We start from the raw sequence: 19,459 nt of genomic DNA on the forward strand, positions 1-19,459 counted from the left end.
TATGTGTATTTGTGTGTATGAGCTATGAACAGGTGTGTGTGTATGTGGCTGTGAATGGTCAGTGTATGTGTGCATGTTTGTGAATGCATGAGTGTGAGTGTACATGTAGATGGATGAGTGTATCTGTGTGCATCTGCGGCTGAGAACAGGCGTTCAAAGGGGGCACACCATTATTTATAATGGCCCCCATGTACTCTTCAAGAATACAGCCAAATTTCAAAATTTTAAATATGGTGCACACATGGTGGCTGTAGGGGGGCGATAAGGGGTGCAAGAAAAGTGGTGCTGCACGGGGTTCAGCACCACTTGTCTTAAAATATGCCCAATAGTTTTTGTTTCTTTCTTTAATTTCAGCTGGCTGCTTTTAATATTTTAAGCAGGACTTAAATCCAGCCGGGCCAGATATGTTGACTTTGCTAATGCTTGTTGCTTTGCCTTACAGTCCCAGCTAGTGAACACGAGAACTACTTGCTTTGGCAAGGTGCACCTGGTTACATGTTTTTTGTTATTTGTGACGAGTAATTACTTCCCCACACTAGAAGCCAGGCACTTTTTAATTGTGAAATTGGGAGGAAAAAAACAGAAATTGAGAAAGTTTATATTTTATTTGAAATAAAAAATGCAACATGTTAGACAACATCGGATTTTTCTTATTGTGCTTCCTTTGCCCTTCTTACTGGAGTGTGGCCAGATTGTACAGTACAGACATCATTGCTGGAGTAGTTACAAGGTGACAGACAAGTCAGTAACTCATGGAGAGCTGCGTTTCCCAGAGGAGATTGGCCAAAGATGTCCTGTCAGATTTCTTCTTGTGCTACAGCCCTGGGTCGCCGACGGTTTGTTTTCTAACCTCTCTTGAAGATCCTCTTGGCTTCCACGCCTTCATAAAGATATGCCTGGAAAAAGGTGAGATATGGTTACAGAGTCTGACAGCAAGTTATCCACACCTCTGTTTACTTTCTCTCTAAAATAGATTGGCAATGCTGGATAAGTGGAGAGAAAATTGGTCCTCTACCAGTGGGGAGCACAAGCTTGCTTCTCTGCTCCACTTCACACAGTTAGAAAAGAAAAAGGGGCATATTTAAGAAAAGTGGCACTGCACGCAGCGGGAACGCTCACTTTGCATACATTATGCCTGGCACAGGCATAATGTAGCGCAAAGGGTTACAAAGTGGTGCAATGCATGCATTGTGCCACTTTGTAAATATGGGGCGGGGATTTTGGCCATGTTGGGCCACATTAGCGTAAAACAAAATGATGCTAATGTGGGGCAAGGAGGCGCTAGGGTCTCTTAAATATGCCCCAAAGTGTGTTAAGTGTTAATACTACTTTCTACATTGAACAAAACTGATTGCAGAAAGTTGTTGGGAGAAGAGGAACATAACCATATTTACAAAAGCGTAACTCCAAAGAAATTCAAACCACAAAAAACTTAACCTTACAAAAGTATATGCCTACACAAATCCTGACCTTTAAAAATATCAAAATCTAGTCAAACTCGCTTTCTGCTTTTGTCAAGACTGGATTAAATGTCCTTTTATCACTTATTCCAGATTCCAGACATGTTTGGAAGCAAGCACCTGGATAAGCAAGTCAATAGTTGATTATGTAGATATTCTTGGATACTCTGGGCCGTATTTATACTTTTTGGCGCACAACTGCGCCAACGCAGTTGTGCGTCAAAATATTTAACGCCGGCTAACGCCATTCCAAAGCACCATGCAGGTGCCTTATTTATGGAATGACGTTAGCCGGCAGAGCTGACTGGTGTGCGTCAAAAAAAATGACCCACAACAGGCAGCGCCGGCGTAGGGGAAAATGGAGCTTGTGCGTAAAAAAATGGGGCAAGTCGGTCTGAGGCAAAAAATCTGCCTCAACCCGATTTGCGCCATTTTTTTTTACTCCCACCCTCCATTGACATGACTCCTGTCTTAGCAAAGACAGGAGTCATGCCCCCTTGCCCAATGGAAATGCCCAGGGACTTCTGTCCCCTGGGCATGGTCATTGGGCATAGTGGCATGTAGGGGGGCACAAATCAGGCCCCCATATGCCACAAAAAAAATAATAATAATACTTACCTGAACTTACCTTAAGTTCCCTGGGATGGGTCCCTCCATCCTTGGGCGTCCTCCTGGGGTGGGCAAGGGTGGCAGGGGGTGTCCCTGGGGGCATGGGAGGGCACCTCTGGGCTCCTTCCGAGCCCACAGGTCCCTTAACGCCTGCCCTGACCAGGCGCTAAAAAATGACGCTAAAGCGGCTGGACGTCATTTTTTTTGACCCGCCCACTCCTGGGCGTCATTTTTGCCCGGGAGTATAAATACGGCGCACATGCCTCGGAGTCATTTTTTAGACGGGAACGCCTACCTTGCATATCATTAACGTTAGGAAGGTGTCCACGCTAAAAAATGACGCAAACTCTGAAATCTTTGGCGCTAGACGGGTCTAACGCCAAAGTATACAGTAAATATGGAGTTAGTTTTGGTCGGATTTGAGTAAAAAAAAAACGACGCAAATCCGGCGCAAACAGAGTATAAATATGCCCCTCTATTTTTACAATATTAACTTGTGCTTTTTATTTTCGTAATTTTTGTAGTCTATTTTTCCTGTGTTACCAGTAATAAGGCTACCATCAAATAGCATGAAGCAGTTCTACTCAAGGCCTAGCCCACTGTAATTCATACCGGGAGTACATGAAAACTCACCTGAACAAGTTCATCACCAATTATTTCCCTCCAAGTCTTGAGTTCATTCCCATTATCTTTCCTCTTAAAGGATCCAACAAGTTTATCTCCCTCAATGTTCCAAGCGCCCTGAAAGTTAAAATAAGATAAATTTAACTTGAGAACCAGCAGGCTAGGTGACCAATGGGTTTCAGTTTTGGTCTTCAAAGAGCACATACACTTGGAGAGTCAAAAAGGCAGCACTGTCTTGCGCTCCTATCTTTAGCTTGTGTTTCACAGAAGGAAAGAACAAATACTTGTCAAGGACATAACAAAGGTCCAAGTCACCTACAATTTGAAGAAACATGTAGATTTTCATATCTAACACATACTTGATTTCTACCCTAGATCCAGCAAGCGCAATGGGGAATGCTAATGCCGTTACCTCCTTCAAAATGCTTCCCTGTTTTGTTAAATGGGTGCTGTTGCTGAAGGGCGTGGACAATTTAATGTGCCAAGAGTTTCCTACTAGTCGAAAGAATAATTTAACAATGTGGTGTTAGCTTAAATGAAAAAAAACATAAAAGAGACAGAATGAAAGCAGTGGTATGGGAGCTCAGCTGTCATGATATGCGGTCTATCTCATGATTCCGTTGTTGAATGAGAGCATCTTTTCCATCTATGATAGTGACATCTTTCGTGTTTAACTCAATTCCTCTCCCTCTACCACTTTGGTCCCAGTATTGCTCCTTTTTATGGGCGAGCACAAAGAGCTCCGCCCATTCTGTAATCTCTCTTTGGGCTTTAAACCACGCTCATGCCACGTCAGTCACTTACATTGGTTCGTAGGCTTGCCTTTTAAAATCCGCTTGCTTTCATTTGTGAAAGGCACGCATACGTCATGCCTTTACCGGTGTTTAGCCCACCTACACAGCACCGGTAAAGTACCAAAAACATATGAGGCTCGATGTTTTCAGCCTGGAGTCTGGACTATTTTTTCTGTTTATTTTACACTCAGCGCGATTTTACATAGCGCGATCGCGCTGCGTTTTTTTTGCTTTACAACGCTAATAGCTCTAACTCGAACAAATGCGAGACCCGTTGCATTGAAAATGCTTGTTTAAGGTCTCACTTGACCTTGCAGCTGTTTGCATGAACTATTGTTACCAATTTTTTTTAAATATATATGCAGATTGGCTTTGGAGATGTTCAAGTAGAATTTCTCTCTCACCTCATGCTAATGGCTGTTTGGTTTATTATTCCACTTTTCATAGAATGCTTGATATGATTTTTTTTTTATTTTGAATCTCAAAAGTATAAATAATGATCACGCTTTTTTATCTTATAGATTCGTTGTATGTTCAAATCAATCGTTTTTTTTTTTTTTTTTTCCACTGCTCATAGCTTTGTTTAATATCTATTCATGACTCAGAAGGCAATGCTTGGCCTTGTAGCCCACTACAGATAGGACTTGCTGTTTAAAGAAAGCATTCAATTGTCACTAACAAAGTAGCCAACCTGAGGAAGTACTTAAATGGATCATAATATTGGTCCAAAAAATGACAAACAGAAGAAACTCATTTTTGAGCAGGGGTAGCGTGGGCACTTTTAATCCGTGAAAAGTTAATCCTTTTTGACAAGGACCTTTGGTTGCCTGATAACGCAAAAAAACAAGTATACGATAAAACAGGCAATAAAGGAGTTCATCTCTTGTCAGAGACCTTTGTACAACCTCCAGTATCTTGGGATCGCGAAGGTGATATGTTTTTGCAAACCCTGGTTATCTTATCAGTGAGGGAGATAAGCTCAGCGCAGTGTGCTCTTCATGCATTAAAAGACCAAAGTCCGTTTCTTTTTTTAACAACTTTGTCTCTGAATGCATCGGCGAATGGTCGGAAGGGAGTGGTTTGCGGCTACGTGGTCAGAAGGACACTTACAAACAACCCAGTCATGATAAAAGACAGCACAAGTGAAAGTACAATAATGCAACAATATTTCTTAGATGTATAGAGAGCAATGGAGTGGGTAAACTTTTGCACTGGTCACTTAGTACAAATGTTATTTTTTTGCCCTTGTCATAAGGTAGAAGTGTAGATCCAATTTTTCTCCGGTGCAGTCTTTGTAACCTGGCCTTCAGGGCTGGAAGGCATGACCCAGTAACCCCAAGATCATTTTCAAAGATGGGTAATCCAAGCTAGTTTCATGTTTCTGAACTCTATTTGTCTCAAAGAGCTTCTTTTAGGGTGATTGTATTTCTAAGTGCCTATTAGTACAGATTGGTTGCCCTGCTCTGGCATGTCTCATGCCTATCGCCAAGTAATGGTGACAATGTAATGGCTTAAAGTGCATTCAACTTTGCACTTTTATTTGAAGGTGAGAGTGTTTAATTTATATTGGTTTGGAAGTGAGCACCTGCAATCATTGTTTGAACCCGCAACCTATTTTTCATCACCAGGCTTCGAATCAGAGCAACAGAAAGAGCAAGAAAGAGGACGATAGAGATAGAAAAACAGTGATAAAGGGAACAAGCACTTGCAATGCAATAGGTCTCGCATTTGTGAGAGTTAGAGCTATTGGCGTTGCAAATGACAATGTCTTTTACCCATGTGTTTTTTAGTTTGGAGTGTAGTGGACGTATGCCAGGTGCCAAGCAACCCTCCAGGCCTCTCGCTGGAGGAGAGAGGACACAACAAGGCCACCATCTAGGGAGTGTTTATGCCTAATGCCTACAGACTGGCTGTGATGCCCTAAAGATGCAACTCTTTCTAGTGTGTTTACCTAAAATTTATAGCATCAAACAAGCTACAAAGAGGCACCTTTGTGGCATTCATCCCTGAAAATGAGGTGATCAAAAGAGTTAGCAACAAAGAAAAGAGGCTGTCATATATTTCTCTGTGTTAAACATTTAAAGGAAATATTCCAATACATTGGCAATAGCAGCCTAACTTTTAAAAACATTAACTGTATACAAGGAGAATAACAGAAGAGGCAGCTTAACTGAAAAGGAGGCTTCAACTGTATGCAGATTGGTAAAACACAGCTTTAATGGCAGATGGGCCAACAGGATAGGTTCCAGAGGTGCAACATCTGTGACCTTGGGTCAGTGTTTTAAATGGAAATACGGGCTGGTACTGTGTTCATATTAAGCACTGCCTAGGGTTAATAGTTTTATGACAGCCCTCGGATCAGGGCTGGACTCGGTAGAATAGATGCGTGTGCCTGAATCTCCTGGGCATTCATGGTGCCTTTTTGGTGCATACATTTGTGCACTGACTGATGATTTTGAAGTCAGAATTATCTCTGTTGAGGTGGCTACTCAAACTTTGAAGACTTGGCCTTGCCATCTGGACCACTCAGAGTAGAGTGGGAAGCCTGGGTTCGGGTGATAGAGTGTTTTGTAGCCTGGACCAGTGGCACCCAGTGATTCTCCTACAGGGCTGGTTTACTCTAATTTGTTCTGGATATGAAAAGGATTCAAATGTATTTTTGGGGGGGAAGCGGGGTTATCCAAAGTAGGTCTAGAAACATGTCAGATTTTCTTGATATCCACATAAGATAAATCACGTAAAAATTATTTATATGGAACCTATTTACACAATGCTTACCCTGCAAGCCTGGCATGGATCCTGCCTGTCTGTTGTCTTATACAAAAAAAGAAAATCAGTCACATCAATACATTTGGGTTACATAAGTACATGCAGTGGCTGGTCCTGGTGGCCACAGTTTGTGAAACAACAGTTCTTCTTTTTAGAACATCTCCTGCCAATGGAGTCTTTACTGTTACTGTTCAGGACTGACTTTAAGATGTAGTCCTTGGGGTGTGTACCCATATAAAAAAACAGACGTATATTCCCAGAGACACAGGGAGGTGTGGTGAAGCACTGAGAGGAACACCAGTAGGAGCTGGAGTGAGAAAAAGGCCACTTGATAGGGTCAGGAAGATATTTTCTAGACATTGATTTCCCATGTACTTGTTAACCACGGGAATCAGAAATAATGCATAGAGTTTATATCTAATGATGCTAGGGAACTTAGTGGAATAGTTAAATGAAACCTGGAGTTGAGAGCAGGTTAAACATTACTGGACTATGACAGACGATGTGTGGATCATTATACACAGGAGTCCAAAGGGTGATGTGGATGCGCACTGCACCTTTGACAGCGACTGTGGGGGTGGATTCGAGATGGTGCCTCTTCAAACAGGAAGCAGTGCTATTCAAGCTCTGTTTTAGATAGCTCTTCCAGAAGTGGCATCTGCAAGGTCAAGGTAGCTGTGAGGGGACTGTCATCAAAGCCATGACACCAGTGAATTCTGAGAAGAGGACGTGATGTAGTTTGCTCCAATTTTGTGCCCCATGATACACTGCTCCTCTCCCTGTGGCACCCTTGTGTTATGTTCATTGCACTACAGGGTTAGGAAGATGGCTACCTCTACTAACTGAAGAGGTCCAATTTACATCCAAAGACTAGATGTTTTTTGATATCAGACTTGAGGCCGTGAAGTGTTTAGGTCTAGAGTCACAACTCCTTTTCCACCATTTTGGAGGCAACACCTTTCGCCATCTTCTTGCCTAGAACTAACCTATGTGCTTGGTTGGTGACCCTCCGGAAGTTATCAAGAGCACGTGATATCGCCTCCTGTTAAGCTCTACTAAAGTCAGTTGGTTAAAGCACCCACTACAGAGGTCTTGACAGAACAAGAAAGTCTCAGATTACAAGCCTGAAATAGCCTTTTCACTTCTTCATCTCTGCAAGGTCAATGCAAATTAATTATAGCGATTTTGTTAAGAATGGCACCTGCTTTGCAGCACTATGAAATGGCTGAACCTGTATTACCAAGCACTATATAAAAAAATGAGTTATTCCCAGACTGCCTCAACACGCACCAGATAAATAATCTCGGGGAGAGGATGTGGTGTAAAGGCCAGAATTGCCGGCTTTGGAGTGGGGGAACACGACTTGAGTCTCTGCACTGGCTCAACATCCTGTGATTCTGGGCAAATCACTTAATCTCCCCTTGTTACCAAAAATGAATGTGTTCTTGTGTAATGTAACTGGGGCTCATGTAAAGTGCTCTAATACCTTTGTATTGAGTTCACGCTAACTGAACGCTATTTGAAGAGGCCCAATTTAGATCCAAAGGCTAGATGTTTTTGCTATCAAGCTTGAGGCCGTGAATTGCTTGGGTCTGGAGTCACGACTCCTTTTCCACCATTTTGGAGACCGCACCTTTTGCCATTTTCTTGCCTAGAACTAATCTATGTGCTTGGTTGGTGACCCTCCGGAGGTTATCAAGAGCATGGGCTATCGCCTAGTCTTAAACTCTACTCAAGTCAGTTGGTTAATGCACCCACTGCAGAGGTCTTGACAGAACAAGAATATCACATATTACAATCCTGACACAGCTTTTTCACCTCTTCATCTCAGCAAGGTTGATGCAAATGAATTATTGCGTTTTTGTTAAGAAAGGCACCTGCTTTGCAGCGCTATGAAATGGCAAAACCTGTAGTACCAAGCACTATATAAAAAAAACAAGTTATTCCCAGACTGCCCCAACACGCACCAGACAAAGAACCCTAGGGAAGAGGATGTGGTTTAAGGGCCAGAGCTGCTGTCTTTGGAGCTGGGGAACACGCTTTGAGTCTCAGCGCTGGCTCAAAATCCTGTGATTCTGGGCAAATCATGTAATCCCCCCTTGCTAACAAAAATGAATGTGTTCTTGTGTGATGTAACCGGTGCTCATGTAAAATGCTCTAATACCTTTGTATTGAGTTTGCGCTAGTTTGAACTCTATTTAAAGCGGCCCAATTTACATCCGAAGGCTAGATGTATTTTGCTATCAAGCTTGAGGCTGTGAAGTGCTTGGTTCTGAAGTCACAACTCCTTTTCCACCATTTTGGAGACAGCAACTTTCACTATCTTCTTGCCTAGAACTAACCTCTATGCTTGGTTGGTGACCCTCCGTAGGATATCAAGAGCACATGCTACCACCTAGTGTTAAGCTCTACTCAAGTCGGTTGGTTAATGCACCCACTGCAGAGGTCCTGACAGAACGAGAATGTCACAGATTACAATCCTGACATAGCTTTTTGACCTCTTCATCTCTGCAAGGTTGAGGCAAATGAATTATAGAAATGTTGTTATGAAAGGCACCTGCTTTGCAGCAATATGAAATGGCAGAATCTGTAGTACCAAGCGCTATATTAAAAAACGGAGTTATTTCCAGACTGCCTCAACACGCACCAGACAAAGAACCCTAGGGAAGAGAATGTGGCATAAGGGCCAGAGCTGCCGATTTTGGAGCTGGGGAACACGCTTTGAATCTCAGCGCTGGCTCAACATCCTGTGATTCTGAGCAAATCACGTAATCTCCCCTTGCTACCAAAAAGGAATGTGTTCTTGTGTAATGTAGTTGGTGCTCATGTAAAGTGCTATAATACCTTTGTATTGAGTTCACGCTAACTGAACTCTATTTGAAGAGGCCCAATTTACATCCAAAGGCTAGATATTTTTTGCTACCAAGCTTGAGGTCGTGAAGTGCTTGGGTCTGGAGTCACGACTCCTTTTCCACCATTTTGGAGAAACACCTTTCGCCATTTTCTTGCCTAGAACTAACCTTTGTGCTTGGTTGCTGACCCTCCAGCGGTTATCAAGAGTATGTGCTTTCGCCTAGTTTTAAGCTCTACTCAAGTCGGTTGTTTAATGCACCCACTGCAGAGGTCTTGACAGAACAAGAATATCACAGATTACAATACTGACACAGCTTTTTCACCTCTTTATCTCTGCAAGGTCGATGCAAATGAATTATAGAAATTTTGTTAAGAATGCCACCTGCTTCGCAGCGCTATGAAATGGTAGAACTTGTATTACCAAGCGCTATACAAAAAAAATAGTTATTCCCAGACTGCCCCAACACACACCAGACAAAGACCCTAGGTAAGAGGATGTGACGCCTGGGCCAGAGCTGCCAACTTTGGAGCTGGGGAACACGGTTCAAGTCTTGGCGCCGGCTCAACATCCTGTAATTTTGGGCAAAACACTTAATCTCCCCTTGCTACCAAAAATGAATGTGTTCTTGTGCAATGTAACTGGTGTTCATGTAAAGCACTGTAAGATCTTTGTATCAGGTTTGTGCTACAGAAACCTGCAAAAAATAAATAAATAAAGTACTCTAATACTTTTGTGTCTAGTTTGCACTACATAAAACTGCAAGAAAAAAAGACTCTGCAGACATCACAAAGAAACAGCAAAATACCTGAAAACAAGGTAGAGGAAGAAAAAACACTGCAATGCACGGAGGCCAAAGAAAACAAGAGGATACAGGGCAAGCGGCCACGGTGACACAGGGGTTAACAAGCGACAGCGGGAGGAGCGTGATAAGTGTGGTGGGACAAGCAAGAATACGGTTTGGGGGTGCGATTTAAGCACTATGGACAAAGAAGTAGGGTGCGTGTGCAGTGCCCCTGAGCTCAGAATTGTAAGCACATTGACTCACAGGAGCAGGAAATAAAGAAAAAAAAGTCCCCCAAAGAACAGATAAACACGACAAAGCATAATTATATAGTAGTTAGTCCCTGCTCAAAAGAGAAAAAGAAGGAAAAAGAGGCATGACTGACCACTAGCAAGCAATATTTTTTACATGACACTGAAGTGAACAAATGAAATCACTTTAAGCCCACAGAAGAAAGTATACTAAAAGTATACAAGAGGCTGTACGCTTATGCTCAACCTAAAAAGCAGGCAAGAAAAGGAACCTGCAAGAGTGAGATAAACAGTGAGGATGTGTGTGGGTGGAATGAAGAGGCAAAAGGTGTTATCAAGACCACAGTCTTAATATTCGATAACCCCAGCATTCATCAGTGCCAAAGTTGGGCTCCAAAGGAAACACCTTGGTTTCCCTGCACTTATTTAGGGTTCAAATTACACAACAGAAGGTAGACAGTGTAACTGTTGAATGTGGCCATGCCTCCACATCCCCCTCCCCAGTTCTGTAATCTATTAAGTGGACTTCTGAAATGTTTCAAATGACTGCAGGATGAGCAAGAACAAAAGTGTGGTGGTGGCCAAGTAAGCATATAAACCTTACTTTTTTTTATATCTAAGGACCACCACCTAGTGGTCTGATAATAGTATAATATGAAGCTACACAAAATGAGATCAGTATGGTAAGGAACCTAGAAAGTGTGAGGAACGTGAACACTTGGCCCATATTTATACTTTTTTGCACCACATTACCATTGTTTATTACAATTGTACTTTGTAAGTCTGCACCGCTTTTGCGTCAATAAACGACGGTAATGCAGCGCAAAAAAAAGTATAAATATGGGCCTAAAGGAGTAAAACAGACTGGGCATTCTGAGTATGCTTTGGCGAAAGAACACATTACCTGGAAACAAAAAACAGAACAGCAGTGACCATGATCAACACAACCAGGTGATTTAAAGAAAATGGTGGAGGCAAACGTTAGGAAGATGGAAACAAGACACTTAATTGCAAGAAATATGAGAAGAAAAAGTACCAAACCAAAACTCAGAATTACATGCAAGGAGAAAAGGGGGGCTGGGAGTCAGAGACGACAAACAGGGGATGAACCAAAGTATACAACTAATATATGTCATTTATATACTCCGGCCAAATAACTTCCAGACACATACCCTTTCGTTGGTTTTGCCCATAACACACGAATACAGACAAATACAGCCTGTAAAAAAATACTAACTTCATGGTATACCCACAGAATGCACTGCTCTCAGAAACAAACCCAATGTGCTTTAAATGTGCTGTTTCATGATACTGTGTAAAACTGGACATGGTGGTCTTTGTGGAAACAGCCAGCCTGCGAGATTCCCCAGCAGTGCCAATAAGTCATTTAAAGCAAAGGATTTTAGCAACCAATTGTATAAACATTTCATTGACAATATCCTTATATCTACAGGTAGAATAAGGCATATCTTACAACTAGTTCGGTCCCGTCTGCCAGGCTGTATTCGAACTCAACCCCGAGGGTGAATGTGATTTCTAAGGTCCGGAATGTACTTGACTCTTTGACAACAAACGTGTTTCCGTCCTGCTGGATGATGATCTTCAGGTTGTCGTGGGCCGCCAACTTCCTCTTCATGATGTTGACACCTAGAGGCACAGAGAAAGTATACGGGTGTAAGACAACACAGGAGTGTCAGGCTCAGCTGGTGTGGATTTAAGGCAGTCACTTCCAACTCCAGGATTTCAGTACAAAAGAATGTGGCAGGTAGTGGCTGCTGAGAGTGTTTGCAGGCAATGGTGCCGCCAAGCTGCCTTTTCCTCAGGTGAAAGATATACTTTCAGGTACTTGGGTCCATATTTATACTTTTTTAGTGCCGCATTTGCGTCATTTTTTGACGCAGAAACGGCGCAAACTTGCAAAATACAATTGTATTTTGTAAGTTTGCGCCGTTTTTTGTCAAAAAGCGGCGCAAATGCGGCGCTAAACAAGTATAAATATGGGCCTTGGTGCCCTTAAGGCCAATAGTGGTCAATCACTATGAGATGGAGTGTCAGATTTCTGAAGACGACAATGGCATCATTTGGCGCCATGTTCACTCATTTTAGTTGTAATCAGCAGAGCAACCAAGGTTTCTATGCTGCACTGCATCGAAAAGAGAGAAACAGTGCCATATCAGTTATGATATAGCACAGGTTTTCTTTCCATGCATCGTAGTGCAAGTGTGTGTGTGTGAGTCTGCATAGGTTTTGTATTAGAAGAGTATCATACTAGTACAACATCTGTGCTTTGGCACACTTAGTTTGTCAGCTCTACAATACAGCATACATGCAAAGTTTGAAGAGTGTGGAGACTTTGAAAACTTGTTCCACTGTTACGCCTCCCTAAAGGAGGTAATTTTGGGCAAAAATCCCTGTCTACAAATGTTAGGAGATAGAAATATACCTCAAAACACAGGAGTTTTACAGGCCTCCTCTAATATTTTATCGGACTACTTTTCATGTGCAAATATGTCCTGAATAACCATTGGAAAGGTGTCTGAACACTCAAAAGTTATGACTTTAGGGGACTCCACCATATTTTTAGGGCATTCCCTGTCCGACCCCCACAAAGCCAATGGGCCCACCACTAAACCCTTAACTCATGAATGTGAAAAAAAATCATCCTGCTTACAAATTCTGCATTGTTGAACGCTTCATTTGTATACTTAAATGTCCGTTGATTAACATTCCAATGAGACCCAATCATTAATTTGTGCCCGCACATGGCATTTCAGGTTCACCTGAGTGTAACTTCGGTGGCAACAACTTTGTGGTTAGGAAACCCTGTTCAAAGTGGCTATCTTACACATAGTGAAACCTAAGGGCCCAATTCAAAGTGGAAGTGTACTTCCTGTAGATTTGCACCAGCGATTTACGCCCTTCTGGAGATACATAAATCTGAAAGTCAGTGCTCATAGCAGAAAAGCTCAAAGGATCATTTTTGTGTATTTTTTCTCTACAAGGAATGAACCCCTACCCCTCATTAAATATATGGAAGTGTGCCCAGCCAGCCAGGGTGCTCCCAGCCAAACCTGATGCCGATTTGAGCAACGTCAGGATTGACTGCAGGGCAGGCTGGGAGCCTCCCTGCAGCCTGAGGAGACGGAGGATAGGTGCGGGGCAGCGAGGAGCGGATACGTTTTTATTTTATTTTCCTTTAATTAATTTTGTGAACCGCACCCGCGCGCTACCCCCCCTTCGCACGCCACCCTTGCCCCCTCTTCATTAATGATGCAAGCCACGACTGCTAGCGACCACAGTTACTCTGGTACATCTGTTCAGATCTGGCTTGTTTGGATCAGTGTTGATTGGGGCACTACTCAGGACTGTAGCAGAATATAAAAAAAGACTGGGTGTCGCTTCTATTAAGACATGCAGCTACCGATAATAGGTCCTGTTGGAATCTTGCATGCAGGTGTCAAGGGACATACTTAATTTTGACCCAAGTAAAGCCTAATGCATGCTCAGAACCCTATTCCTTCTGCTGGCTCCATAAACCTGAGGTTAGCCAGAAGTACTGCAAACCATGACACCACATTAGAAGCGTGAAAATACAAAGGGAATGGGAAGTGCTTTAAATGGGCCGGTACTGTCCGGTACTCAGTACTTGTAGTTCTTTAGTTTGAAAGGGAGACCTGCACTTCTCAGCACTACTTTAATACATTTAATTGGAGAGTACCAGCACTTCTCTGGAGCAAACAGGTACTCTAGATAGTGAGTACCTGCACTTCCATATTTCCATTTAAAGCACCCTTAATGAGGAATGCATCCAAATAGTCTCAGCTACTGACAGCCACTCGAGATGGCATGCACGTGCATTCTTTTTTTGCCTACGTCGCTCCGGACAAGGACCAAGTATATGCAAATTAGGTTTGCTCCTGCTCCCAAAACAGCGAGCGAGCAAGCCCTAACTGTAAGACCAGAAGGAAACAAGTGCAACCCAGACCAGATTCAGGGCGAGGCTTGTGCGCCACATTCCAGCATCCTAGGCTACCTCAAGGCGGCCGTTTTGCAAAAGAACGCGACTTCGTTAATAAATGTGAAAAGTCATAAAAATATAATGCAAGTAGTGGTTGAGTGGAGGGGGGGAGGGTTACAGCATGTATAAAGGGGTGGGTCTTTATAGGAAGCGTTAAAGTGTGTAGGAAAAGAGATTTGAGCAATCGGTGCGCCTTTTACGATTATGTTACACTTTATTTAACAGAAAGCCGTACAAGCTATCTCGTGTTAATAATTTCTCCCCGTTTATTTCCCCGTTTTACTGGTGGGAAAATGATGCAGAAAAAGAGGATGGCCGGTCAGTCGATAAGCTACCTAACAAACAAAAAACAAAACATGCGAGAAATATATGTGCAGAATTCTCTGCGCGCATCCGCACGTATTTTTGGACCCTGGCAAAATATCTATTTGTGCTTTCTTTTGCATTATTTCATAAAACATTTTATACCCTCCCCTTAAATATGATCTAAGTCTCTTCTATGCGTTTCATCTGTTAGACGGAAGTGTGCCTGCACACATTCCTCCCGAATGTAGTATTGTAATTGCATTTCTGTAGCGCTTACTATCCCTGACGACGAGTCTAAGTGCATATCACGAATACTGCTGGTTCAGGAAGGGACAGCAAGGCTTACCCATGACTTCCATGAACTTGTCATAGTTCTCGCTTCTCTCCACCTTCCATGTGCCGTTGAAAGCCATTGTTTCTGGGCGGAGAGATGCGTCTTCCCGGCAGCTTCTGAACAACCTGAGATACTGCCCCAGGTCGCCTCACTCTTTTTATTCGCCCGCTTATCTCTGGACGAATCAGCGCGCCGATGTGGCGGTCTAAAGCTCACGCGCTTCCCACAGAGCGGCAAGGTCACTTTACCGCCTTCCTCGATCCCGCCCCTCACCTCAGCCTCTGACCCAGCCTCCCACGCGACGACGTGCTTGGCGCTGGCAAGGGGACCTCACGAATTATTCAAAACGTATGTGTCAATAGAAGTATTATATATACATGTCTATACAAGCATATTTTGTCTGTAATACCAGTAGTTTTCAGACTTTTTTATATTGAGCTAGAACTCTCAAGATTTCCAGTTTCTTGTTTTTTGTACATCATCTCGTCCAGGTATCTGTCTTTGCAGTCTGTGCTTTGTAGACCCTTTGATCCCATTACAAAATTAGCACTTTAAATCCCAGAATGCGAAGAAAAACCTGGATTAGATGCGACACTCGTACGTGGGCCTGTGAAATTTGAGGGCTCTGGTGAGTTGCCCCTTGTTTGAACAAACATAACTTGATGCCCTTCCCACCCTCTCTATCTGTTATCATAACCTACTAAAATGTTTAAAAGTGGTGAATACTGCCTGTATGTAAGTCATGGTTCCAGAACGGAACTTTCCTGAAAGAAACGGTTGATTTCAGGCGTGCTTGTCAACTAGCAGCTTTATGGATACTTCTGCTTCGTTTAAATGTGTGGCAGTGATTGAATTGCCGAATTGTTTCTGAAACTGTTGTAGAAAGAAAGGCTTAATGTTGAAATAATTGTCGTTTGTAGACTTGTCTTGTGTCGAGCGGTTTTTGACCACCGTGGAATTGCAAGCAGCACCCGTAAGATGCGCGTGGCCCTGATATATGGATCTGCAGTGTGAAATAACAGTGGCTTGTGATTCATCTGAAGGAATATGTATATCTACATAGGATCCACAACAGCACCAATATAGTTTGAGTTTTAAAATTGACTGTCTGAGGAACTGTATTCAAGATGCACCCAAATGCTTGCGAGGCATTTCGTCGTGCTCCCTATACAGAGTTTTCATGTGTGCATTTCATTTCTCTGAGGATCCTAACGTGCTCTTTTTGGAACACGGCCATGCTTCGGTTCTTTTGAATGCCCATAATGCCCTGGGGTTGACTCACACAGTTTCCTTTCTTTCAGTTGTCATTTATCATCAATATGAGCGGACAGGACAAAATAAATAGTTAGTGAGGCTTTTATTCTCAGTGCCACCCTTTGTTTGGATATATTTTGTGAATAGAGATTGAAATTCCACTCTGACCAATCGCTATCTAGTTTTACTTTGGGTTGCAGAGGCAGTTCTCTTTGTTATCACCTCTCCCGTTCCAATCACAACCACATTACTACTGCTGGCTGATGTAAAAGGTGAACAACGCCTTGAACAAGCAAAGGCTGAATGAGGCTGACGCAGACAAGGCAGTGACTGAAGGGGGTTGACCCAAAGACCACGCCACCTTTTTGTGAGTGTTGATGAAATGAGATCTGTTAGACAGCTGTCTGTAGCCAGTCCTGAAACATTTAGCTGGAGAAGGCTAACACATCCAATAATTGCTTAATATAATACAACTCGAAAACCTTTAAGAATATAGGGCCAGATGTATCAAGCCTTTTTCCATTCGCAAACGGTGCGAATGCCCGTTTGCGAATGCAAAAACACCTTTTAGTATTTATGAAGGGCATTCGCAATGCAAATTTAAGGAATCGCTAAAATAGCGATTCCTTAAATTTGCGAGCCTGTTTAGAGAATCGCAAATTGAAATCGCAAATAAGAAATCGCAAATAAGGAATCCTTATTTGCAATTTCTAAACCACATGTAACAAGCAATTCCTTAATGCGAATTGGGCATTAAGGAATCACTATTACCACCAAGTTGAACTTGGTGGTAACCATGTGCAAATGTAAAAAATGCATTATAAATGCATTTTTAAAATTGACATGTAACGCTCACATGCCCCCTTGGCATGTGTGCGCCTTACATGTCCTCAAAAAACTTATTGGGGTGCAGCAGAGGGGGCCCTAGGCCCCCAGAACCCTGGGGTTTGCCTTTCCCAAATTTGCGAATTCCAGTTAGGAATTCGCAATTTGGGAAATGCTAAATATTTGAAAATATGGGCCTACAGGCCCATAGGTGCGAATGGGGCCAATATCGCAATTTGCGATTCGGTCATAGCATTTGCGATTTGTAAGAAATCGATATTACCGAATCACAAATAGGATACATTGCATTTTGCGAATCAGAAATAGCGATTTCTTAAAAATCGCTATTTCCGAATCGCAAATGCCTTTTTTGTTACATCTGGGCCATAGATTCTTGAAAGATTTTACACCATAATAAAGTGTTGCTAAAAAGGGAAATTACATTACAAGGCAATAATAATGTAGTTTTTTTACTGCACGTTGAAATTGGTTGTCCTATTTTTTTATTTTTTGCTTATTTTATTGATATGTTTTGTTATTACTCTCAAAGCATGCCAACCTCATCCTTCTGATGAAAATTGGTTTTACTTCCAACATAATCCAGGCCCGGACTGGCGCTACGGGGCACCGGGCATTTTCCCAATAGGCTGGCATTGTGGGGGCTGGTTCCACTGCTGGTGGGAGCCGTTTTCTTTAGTTAGGGACCGGCCTCGCCCATTTCCTGCCTGCATTGCTTATAGATAAACAATGCAAAACAAATGGTTTTAAGTGTGCTTCTAAACCACTTGATTTTGCATTTGGATGGTCCCAGTCTGGTGCAGTGTCACAACGAGCAGCTCTGACATTCAGGACTCTGGATGGGTAGGAGATGGTCAGTGGTCTGCTGTTGCTTGGCTCAGAGAGTCCAGTACATACATGATAAAGTCTCTTCAAAATTAAAAAGAATGTATGTCTTCATAATCTGATTTTAGCCAGGGTCGGATTGGAACTCGAAATTGGTCCGGGCACCCAAAAGAAAGTGGCCCACATTTGTGGCTCACCACCTTTCATGAATCAGTGTGTCATTAACATCAGGGACTTATTTAGGGGAGAAATGTGTGGTAAGTTATTCTTTTTAAAGTTTTGAAGGCCAGTCGCATCATCCGAGACTGTAAACACTATTGTTCCAGTACATATCACCCTCCAAGGCCGGCCTTTGCTCAAAAAGCACCTGGGACTAAATCAAATTTGGGGCTCCTCCCTCCTCGATTTCCACCCTCCCCTCACAATTCAATTTCTACCTTTTCTTAGTGGTGTATTTAAAACTAGCTTTATCAAAATATCCCTAGCACTGGATGTTCTGGACCAAGACCACGGGTAGGAAAGGGAACATTATTGGGTTATGAAAAGTCTATGCCCTGCCACCTTCAATACACCTGACCTTGTCTTTAATATTATTAATGCAGATGATCTTTATATGGGGCGTTTTCTGTTCACTGGTCAGTCAAATCCTAGCTGATTACCTTAGCAGTGGCCAGCCTCCGAACACGCATTTCCCATATGCCCCTGGTCCGAATCACCTGTTTATATGCTAAATTGGAGGTGAGAAGTTTTGGGAGAGGGCGAGAGTGAGAAGGGAGGAGAAAATGGAGGAAGACAACTGAAGAGAATGTTGAGTTTTACATAGTTAATGAATTGGAGCTGCTGTCTGAAATAACAATAATAATAATAATAATAATAATTAGGTGAGCTCATTGTGTGCCTCTCTAAACCTGGACGCCCTGGGTCTCAGCCCAGCTCACCCATGCCCAAGGCCGGCCCTGTCTCCATCCCCCCTTTGTTTCATCATTCACTGTTCACTCCTTTAGTTCCTTTAACATCTTCTTTTCTCTTCACTTTTTTCCCCATTCTTCACTCACTGTCTATACCAATCTATCATTCATAGCATATCTCCTTGCAATCTTTCCTCTTCCCCCACTCTGGCTCTCCACTCAGCTCCCTGTCTCTCATTTCCTTTTGCTCTTCCCTTTCCCTTTTCACTCCAGGATGGAGGGTGAATGAGATTTGTTTTGTTTTATAACAGCAACACTGCAAAAACGGTGTTTAATTTTTATCTGTTTCTATTCAGATTTTTTTTAATTGCAAAGTTATTTTAAACGTCTGCAGTTCTTGGTGTGTTTTTTCTCTCATTCCATTGCACAGTATTTGGATGAACCTCCCAATCTCAAGCATAGAAAAGTGGCAGCAGGCACCTGTGGCTTGTTTAGCCAATCGTCGTGACCTTCTGTGGGGGGCATAAGCCTCCTCACCACACCCAATCCCTGTTAATTGTGATTCTCAAAGGCTCAGTGTCACCTTTTGATCCTGGTAATGGAAGAAGGAACCACTTGATGTGCATCCTGCAGCTGCCCAATTGTCATACTGCAAATAAAAATTAATGGGCGTAATATGTAGCTTACTCAGACTGCCTCTGACCCTTAGCTGTAGCAGTCTATTTCTTAGAGAAATCATCCCTGGTATGTGGTGCTGCTTTTTCCATAGAAGGAAAAAACGGCCCACTAGGTGACCTCCGCCACTGGCCCCTCGGGCAGTGCCCGATTG

At 42.7% G+C, this 19,459-nt stretch overlaps 1 protein-coding gene across 1 annotated transcript; it reads right to left on the minus strand.

Moving 5' to 3' along the window:
- Positions 1 to 586: 586 nt before the first annotated feature.
- On the minus strand, positions 587 to 14,967 carry FABP2 (fatty acid binding protein 2). Its single transcript, XM_069230169.1, has 4 exons — positions 14,813 to 14,967; positions 11,617 to 11,789; positions 2,703 to 2,810; positions 587 to 896 (listed from the first exon to the last, which is right to left on the minus strand). The coding sequence occupies exons 1-4, from the start codon at positions 14,877 to 14,879 to the stop codon at positions 846 to 848; spliced, it is 399 nt and encodes a 132-aa protein (XP_069086270.1). The 5' UTR covers positions 14,880 to 14,967; the 3' UTR covers positions 587 to 845.
- Positions 14,968 to 19,459: the final 4,492 nt, after the last annotated feature.

Source organism: Pleurodeles waltl, chromosome 1_1, assembly GCF_031143425.1.
Source record: "Pleurodeles waltl isolate 20211129_DDA chromosome 1_1, aPleWal1.hap1.20221129, whole genome shotgun sequence".
Taxonomy (NCBI): Eukaryota; Metazoa; Chordata; class Amphibia; order Caudata; family Salamandridae; genus Pleurodeles; species Pleurodeles waltl.